At 35.0% G+C, this 8261-nt stretch overlaps 1 protein-coding gene and 1 long non-coding RNA gene across 3 annotated transcripts; one reads left to right on the plus strand and one right to left on the minus strand.

Annotated features, from left to right (window-relative positions):
* The first annotated feature begins 3865 nt into the window (after positions 1-3865).
* Positions 3866-6302, plus strand: LOC135120713 (uncharacterized). 2 transcript variants are annotated; one of them, XR_010278701.1, is made up of 10 exons: positions 3866-3919; positions 4003-4123; positions 4181-4257; positions 4332-4386; positions 4454-4583; positions 4644-4980; positions 5299-5391; positions 5447-5619; positions 5679-6181; positions 6237-6302. It is a non-coding gene; the product is annotated as an uncharacterized LOC135120713 (long non-coding RNA). The 2 variants fall into 2 exon arrangements; XR_010278702.1 differs by having other exon boundaries at positions 4644-4947.
* Positions 6303-6771: 469 nt separating this feature from the next.
* On the minus strand, positions 6772-8249 carry LOC135120715 (uncharacterized). Its single transcript, XM_064045054.1, has 11 exons — positions 8233-8249; positions 8143-8183; positions 7976-8092; positions 7805-7924; positions 7675-7734; positions 7580-7609; positions 7473-7529; positions 7302-7416; positions 7139-7239; positions 6913-6995; positions 6772-6855 (listed from the first exon to the last, which is right to left on the minus strand). Exons 3-10 carry the CDS (start codon positions 7991-7993, stop codon positions 6918-6920), a joined length of 579 nt encoding a protein of 192 aa, XP_063901124.1. The 5' UTR covers positions 7994-8092; positions 8143-8183; positions 8233-8249; the 3' UTR covers positions 6772-6855; positions 6913-6917.
* Between the last annotated feature and the right edge of the window lie 12 nt (positions 8250-8261).

Here is an 8261-nt window from a genome sequence, read left to right on the forward strand (position 1 = left end):
TACAGGACATTTTTTATTAATTAATTTTTTTGCCACTAACTAATTCAAAGCGACGGTGTGTAGTCGCACGGGCGATTAAAACGAATATATTCAGGAGTTCTTACTTTTTTCTTGCCTTTCCTCAGGTGGTTTCTAAGAGCTTAAAAGCAGAGACCACAAATTTATTTTTATAAGAGCAGTTCACTCGTTTATTCCAAAGGCTAAGGCCAAGAGGGCAACCTTCCTCCTATTATTAGTGACTTTTACAATTACTCAAGCGTTATCTGCTTAATCTGGATGGATTATCTTTAATAATACGTTTTATATTTAAATATCACATATACGATGTGTCTTCAATTATGCACAAAAGCGCGCACAGCTCATCGCAGGGGCAGTAGTAATGCACCCATTTTAAGTTCCCGTGCCAAGAGGAATTTGGTTGCATCACCACATGTTCTGGATTGCTGGGCTTTAAAAGAAATCTTCATGTTATGCAAAACCAAGACTGTTTATTATCGTATTTTGCAAAGAGTGTCGCCTTCCACAATTACTTCCAACCATAACTCTACTTCACCCAATGACGGTAGTGACATGTGGCAACGGTTCCTATTACCCAGGACGCATGACAATAAGCTGAACTTCCTCATACGTTGCATTAGATATGTTTGCAGATTTTTTTGGAAACAATTTTATGTTCCGGTAAAGCTGCATCTGCTCCAATAGTTAGTAGGTGCATTAGAAAGCAGTGGCAAGAACGTTTCATGCGGCGGGATATTGACTACTTTACAACTAGCATTTAGCGCACCTCCAATTTTTCTGACTGCATCATTTAGTAGTAATACAGAAGCAAGAGTTGGTATTGCAGAGAGTTTAGTAGAGAGCTTTACTTAGAGAATTGCTAAAAATTATTTTAATCCGCGTATAACTGCGTTTGGGGTTTTAATAATTTTTAGGCCTTTTCCCAGCCCGAGCAAAACTAAGTATTGTACTTCCTAGTTTTACTAATAACTTTAGTTATATTACATTTTTAATCAATTAACCTAAATTTCCTTCGTAAAATGAAGTGGTTTATGGCGCGCATATATTTTTATTTGCAGCTATTTCTTAAAAACCAAATTAACGTATTGAGCATAAAGTGCAATGGTTTTTATAAGGTGCTGCTCAATTGGCGTTAAATTTCAAATAAATTTGGCAAAGCTTTTTTAATGTTTAAGAAACCCATGTTATATCACTTTATTGTTCTATAATGTATACTTTCCTGAAACTTTAAACCTGCGAAATTAGTAAAGAGGAAAAAAGTAAAGAGTTTTACTTTTCTCTGGGCCCTTATCTGAAAGTAGAGAGCCTCTTATTCCTAATTCAAAATTTAAATTTGTAAAAGAGGGAACAAAAAATTCTATAGTAGCACTGAGTTAGTGTAAAAAAACTAAAACTTTTTTTTTTGACATGCCATCTAGGACAAGTGCCAAAAGGAAGAAAAACACTTTACCTTTATATATAAACTGAAAATCGCAATTACTGAACTAAGCGCGGGTGGCACGAAGCACAGGAAAACATTGGACAAACCAAAATAAACAAAGATGTCGAAAGGACTTGAAGAGCGCGGACGTAAATAAAGACTTGAAATTTGCGCAGAAGTTAACATCTTAAAGGGAAAGTGGAGAGAAAAGCCCACTATTAACAGAATAAAAGTTCGAACTTTATGGGAGCTGGGTTTCATTTACACAAGCAAGCTTATGAGTTTTCAGGGTCATAATCCGATATGCACAACAGTCTTAAAATCTTTTCCATTAAGTTGCTCTAACAGAGCTAGACCCCTTTCTTCTGGGTTTAGACAACACCACATTTGCTAATACTATTTTAATAATGTTTAAACCAATTGTCCAATAGTAAAAATGGAATCGCTCCAGAACCTCTGAGCTAGCCTGGGAACTAAGTTTAAGGGGACGCTAGGATTAAGTGGGTCTCAGAGGGAAAGAAAGACACTGGGTTCTTTGTACTGCTCTAGTTTAGTGATACAAAAGAATCCCTCTATGCTATTTATAAATTGTCCTTTGTGAAGTTTAAAATTCTATTAACTTTTTTCAAGCTTTGAAAATGGAAAAGTCTTAAAATATACCAATATGGACTCTCTGACCAATTACTATGTTTTTTTAAGGAGGCAACTTAATCTAAGGGCTGTCTGAATTTAATTATAATAATGTAAAAGCCTTGAATGCCGTCGCAGATTACATATTACTCAACACAGGGAGTATTTTTTTTTTGATTTCTAAAGAAAGGATTAAAAATATAAAAATCTTCTTATAAATGATTTAAAGATTAAAAATCCCACCTTTTTTTTTAGTCAAACAAAGTTTTTAAGCTGATAACAAGTTTTGCATAACATTCATTAAATACGCTAACTTTTATAATTAACTTTAAAAATTCCCTAATTAAATTTTTATAGATAGTAGAAGCATTTTTAAGCTAAATAATGTGTATAATATAAAAAAATTTAAATTGTTACTCCCACTTTCTTTTTATAAAATAAAAATAAAACATCTAAGTAACCTATACTAGTATAGACTAAACAAAGGCAGGCAAATCCCTTTAACCTTAAAAAACTGGTTGCCAATCGCTTCTTATCAGACCTGAAAGATTTTTATTATTTAATATATAATCATGTCTAACAAAATTAACTTATCTAGCTCTTCATATTAAATAATTAATATCTTATAAACTTTAAACTTATTGTTAAAAAAAAAAGAGGACCAAACCATGCAGTAAAACTGAAGCTCATATTACATAATGTACAAAGTTTAAATTCTACAAGCGATCTGCAAGCCCCTTTGGAGATGAAACGGTTCCTAAACCTTCCTCAAACGATACTAAAACGTAGTAAAACGTTGTATTAGTAATATGATATATTAGTATCAACAAAACATAGTAACAATAATTATTATAGAATTTCTTTAAAAGAAAAGCTAGTTGAATCATAATGTATTCACTTAGGTTATGGCTTGCTACTATTCAAATTACAATGCGTAGGAAAAACTATTAAGCTTGTTTGCAGACTTTTATATAATTTTAAATGCTTGATTTGAGTTTTCAAACAAATACTGTAAAAGGTAGTTTATAATAAATTTTATAAAATTATTAATAAACATGCGATCATCGTCACCCCGTTTAAAGTCTGGCTGCGTTACTTGGTTTAGTGCCGACATTTATGGTTTTCTTTAAAATCTCTGAGAGAGGGTACCAAAACATATAACAACCCTTATTTCCTTTATTCCATAATTTTGTTTTTCTTTCGGTCACTTGTTAGTGCTGGGTGTTTTCTAAAAAGATATTAAATTAACTTATAATTCATGAGATTCTACAGCAATTTATCATTAAAAGCTTTGTTATAATTTTCTACTGTAAGTTTAACATTAAAAAAAAAAATTTCTTTCTAATTTTTAGTTTTTTTACAAATAAGCTCGGACTTTGGATTCCCAATTTTCAATTAAATTTCACAATACCAACTTTTTGTTTTTAATAAAATTAAAATTAAAAAAAGCTTATTAATTTAATTTTATTTAATTGGGCACCTTAAACGTAGTGCCTATAAAAGTCAAAAGTATATAAGAAGTTATATTTTCTATACACATTAGTATCTTAGTCAGTTTTCCAAAAGCGGTTGTGATTATCTTATGAACAGAATTGCGTTCTTTAACCACTAATAAGAAAGCTTTACTATAGCATGATAAGAAATTACCTTAATTTAAAAATATGCACTTGAGAAACTGTACAACAATGATTTCGGCTGGCAGGGTAGCCCTGGTGCTTTTTTATCAGAAAAAGTTTAAGCGGACGTTTTTTTAATACAAAAATTGTATTGCCTAAAAAATTACAATCATTTGTAGCTGGAAAGTATCTTGAAAGGTGTATGTTGATCAAATATCTGAAAGAATAAGTAAAAGTACTCCCTTTTGTATTAGTATATTTTTTTATTTTTTTCAATAACTCTTATTTCTAACTTACTTTTACCTTCTTCGTTGATAGCTCAAAACACAATGTGCATCATATTACTAATCCAGCAACTGAAGAAAATTTATTTACCTGTGAATTCGCTGGAGAGAAGGAAGTGAACATAGCTGTATCTGCCGCTTTGGAAGCCCAAAAAGTTAGCTGTGAAATAGCGTTTATCTTTTTTTACTTACTAGATTTCTTTTTAAAATAGTTGTGGATGGTAAAAAGCGACCTAGAAAGAATGCCGATTTTAAAAAAAAGCTGCAGACTTCCTTGGTGAGAGAGACGGTGCGCTATACTAAATTTGCTTAACTTTTCTTTAAAGACATTACCATAAAATACTCGTAATTTATATTATTAAGATCAGCTCGCTTTAATGGAGTGCATAAATACAGGAAGACCAATTCAGAAACTTTGGTTGCTTTTGCTTTCTTATTAACTTAACTAACTTTGCTCGACCCTCAAAATAAACTATAAAATTTAGAGAGTTGATATTGTTACTGCTCGAAGATGTCTTGAATATTTTTCTGGATTATCAAATACGATAGCTCTTAATGGGAGGCTGGTCGATTTGCTTAAAGGAAATTTTGGTTATACTCGACGTGAGCCTCTAGGTTGAACTTTCTTAGTTAGCATAAACATAAATAATTGGGTTTTTGATTTTATAAAAATAGGCGTTATTGGTGCTATCGGAGCCTGGATTTATCCTATCCAAGGTTCCGTCTGGAAGTCTACACCGGCACTGGCCTGTGGTAATTCCATTATTTTCAAACCGGCAGAAGATACTCCTTCGACAGCCCTGAAACTCGCAGAAATGCAAGGAATTTTCATTAGCCAGCTATTCCACAAAAACAATTTATTTATGAAAGCTACCTGGAAGCTGGCTTACCTCCTGGCTGCTTTAACGTTGTCTTGGGCGCAGCACAAACGGGACAACTACATTGCCAACACAAGGATATTGCAGAAGCCACTTAATTGGTTTTTAATAAAGTTACAAGTCAAAAACTCTAGGTTTAGTGGCTAATTATTTTTAAAATCTAATTACATCCAAAGAAAAAAATGTTTATTAACAAAACTTATTTATTAGCTTCCTTTAGGTTTACTTTAGGGGATTCCGTACTCATTTTTTAAACATGTAATGTTTTAGAGAATTATGATAAATATCTTTTCGAAAAATGTATAAAATGTATAACGTTTGAATTAGCTTGCTTATAACTATTTTTATTTTACGTACAATAAATTTTGTAAAAAAAATATTTTTACATTTGATTATTACGCACAATTTTAGTTTTTAAACTGAGATCTCCTTTACCGGTCATATAAATACAGGAAAGCAAATCATAAAAAACAGTGCAGATACCTTGAAGAGGGTCACGGTGGAGCTCGGGGGAAAGTCTCCTTTAATAATCTTTGAAGACACTGGTTTTCATAGAAAAACCCTACTTTGGGGTATCGCACACTCATATTTATTTCGTAGACCTGGAAGTGACGGTCTCTGCAGCAATGCTAGCTAACTGGTTGGTTAACTTCGCCCTTCACACTTGCTTTTGCGCCTTTTTTTTTTAAATACAGGTTTTCGGTGGGAGAAGTGTGTTCGAATGGCACGCGCGTTTTTGTCACTCGAAAACTTCACTCAGCGTTTTCCGAGAGGTTCTACTTCTACCATTTTTATAATTAATCCTTTTTTCTAAATTACTATATTACGAAAGCTTTAAGCAGAGGACAGCTACATTAAAAATAGGAGAGCCCGAGGATCTCGAGACGGAAGTCGGGGCCTTGATCAACAGAAAGCACATGGAAAAGTTTTAAACTACATAGAAGAAGGAAAACGAGCAGGGAAACACTTTAGATAGGCTTAGTAGTAGTCGTATTAGGCGTCTCTAATTTACACAGGAGCGACTCTAATCTACGGTGGAGTGCGGGTAGCCTCTAAAGGTTGTTCTGCCGGTAACAAAACAAGTATAAAAGCAGCGTTTACGGCTTCAGGATGTTTCATGGCCCCCGCCATCTTCGACCACTGTACTGATGCGATGAAGATTGTGCGAGAAGAAATCTTTGGGCCCGTAGTATGTGAGCGATACAGAGCCCTTAGTTTAGAAAGTGGAAAAAGAGCTTTGAAACAAAAACTAATGTTAGGCCTGCATTTTGCCGTTTGAGACAGAAGACGAGGTGATTCAAAGAGCTAACCACACGCCCTACGGACTTTCCGCGGGTACAGCGCTGCCCCATTTATACAGTACCATAAGATTATCGCGTGCCTTCATCAGGAGTGTTTACTCGAGACCTATCGAGAGCCCACCAAGTTGCAAAACGGTTAAAAGCCGGAAATGCTAACGCATTTCACTTGTGCATTTCCGCTCGGCTGCTTTTACTGACCAGAGCGCGTAAATTCCACAGGAACAGTGTGGATTAACAATTACAATCTTACGCCGACTGAGTTGCCTTGGGAGTTATTGTTTAGCAGTGAAAAAATACATTTTACGATAAGTAATACACAAGCTATGCAGGCTATAAGCAGTCGGGATTAGGAAAAGAAAACGGACTTGAAGCTCTAGAAAGTTATACGCAAGTCGTTTTTTTTCCTTCTGCTTTTCTATTCCAACCTCGTTACGATGATTGCAAGGTTAAAGCCGTCTACGTCGAAACGGGCAAACTGCAAAACCCCTTCAGCAAATAAACTTATATATAAAAAAGACGCTCCCTGAACGATAGCAAAAGCCAATAGGCATCGACAATAAAGTTTATTTTTTTATATAAACCGCGTGGTCAGGGCCTTGCAATTGTAATTTCGTCACGTGACTTCTGGCATACAAGTACTTTTTTAAGGGGAAGTTAAGGGCATTCGTGTTTATATTAAGGAAGTCTTCCACTCTTTAACTGTTGTTTCTAATATAATAACTATTAGTAATTAAAATACACACAACTGAGCATTTCCGGACGCACCAGAATCAACAAGCTCTCCTTTCTTCGGCGGGAAGCGCCTCCAACTCACTCCAGCTGAGCGACATGACCAACTGAAGAAGCTCCTAATAAAATAATTTTATGTTATTGAGCATCAAGTGCACTTTAAAGTCTCTCCTTGAAAGAAAAGTTCAAGTGAATTAAAGGAAACTGCTCTACAAGTACAGTAAGACGCAGTCAACTCAACACGTAAAAAAAAAAAAAGAACATCAGAGCTATTATCAGGCAGTGTTTGCTGCTGAGACATCGCGTAAGACGGATGCAAGGGGTGATGGACAGATGGCGGCAATGTCTGCCCGCCGTAGCTGCCTACCGACCAAATAAGCCCATAATTTTATAAGAACACAAGAAACACGCAGCAAGTATTGCACCAGTAACGTAAGATGGGGCTGGGCCGGACTGGGATTGGCCGGGTGGTAACTTCAATGGTAATGCCTCGTTGGGTGTTCGGCCAGAAAATACGTTGACTGCGGGCTGCAAACCAAACTACGAGCAAAAAACAATGCCATGCTAGAGAGGAAGTGCGCTGGTCGAACCTTTACCTGTGGATTCTGCGCGGCCGGATGGGCGTAAGGAAGATTCCCATATACAGGTTGGTGCTAACAAAAAAAAGTGAGAAAAGGTAATATTAAAGCCATAGTATAGTTACTTGTCCGGGTTGAGCAGATTCCAAAAATTGCTATAAAGTATATATATAAGTCAAAAATATGCTGAAAAAATAGCTTAATGTATAGTGTGAGGCACCTCTTCTAGTATAGGAGAGTACAAGGGAGGAGGCGAAGGTGGATCGGTAAGCTCTAATGACTAATCAATTAGAATATGAGTTAAAAAAAGATCGTGAGATTAATCTTTATATTAAACGATTCAATTTTACATCGGCGATCTTGGTGTCGATAGCATCCACGCGCAGCAGTCCTTGTTCAACGGCATAAGCGAGATGAGGATACCTAAGGAGAAGGTATCTGGCCTTTTCGGGATATGCTGAAGCGAAAAACTTGAAAAATTTTTAATAACTTTATATAAAGTAACTTGACAGAAAAAAAACTTTAAATTCGGAGAGCATCTGAAAAAGATCAGATTCCTTTATTTCTGCAATTCTCTCTTTTACGTGTGTGGAGATGCTCTGTCTAGTCGATTCGTAAGACTCAGTGCCTTTAATGTACTTATTAACTAGTAAAACTATACTCTTAAAAATCAACAAAAATATCTTACATCCCCAAGAGGTCCGTTTTCTCCTTGACTTCTATAACTTTCTTTGATGAAATAGTAAATTAACATTAATTATATAATATGTAAGACAACCATTAAATTCATCTTCGAGTTCTTTATCA

This window comes from Zophobas morio, unplaced genomic scaffold (genome assembly GCF_036711695.1).
Source record: "Zophobas morio isolate AGI-343-1 ecotype UQ-CSIRO unplaced genomic scaffold, CSIRO_AGI_Zmor_V1 ptg000413l, whole genome shotgun sequence".
Classification (NCBI taxonomy): Eukaryota; Metazoa; Arthropoda; class Insecta; order Coleoptera; family Tenebrionidae; genus Zophobas; species Zophobas morio.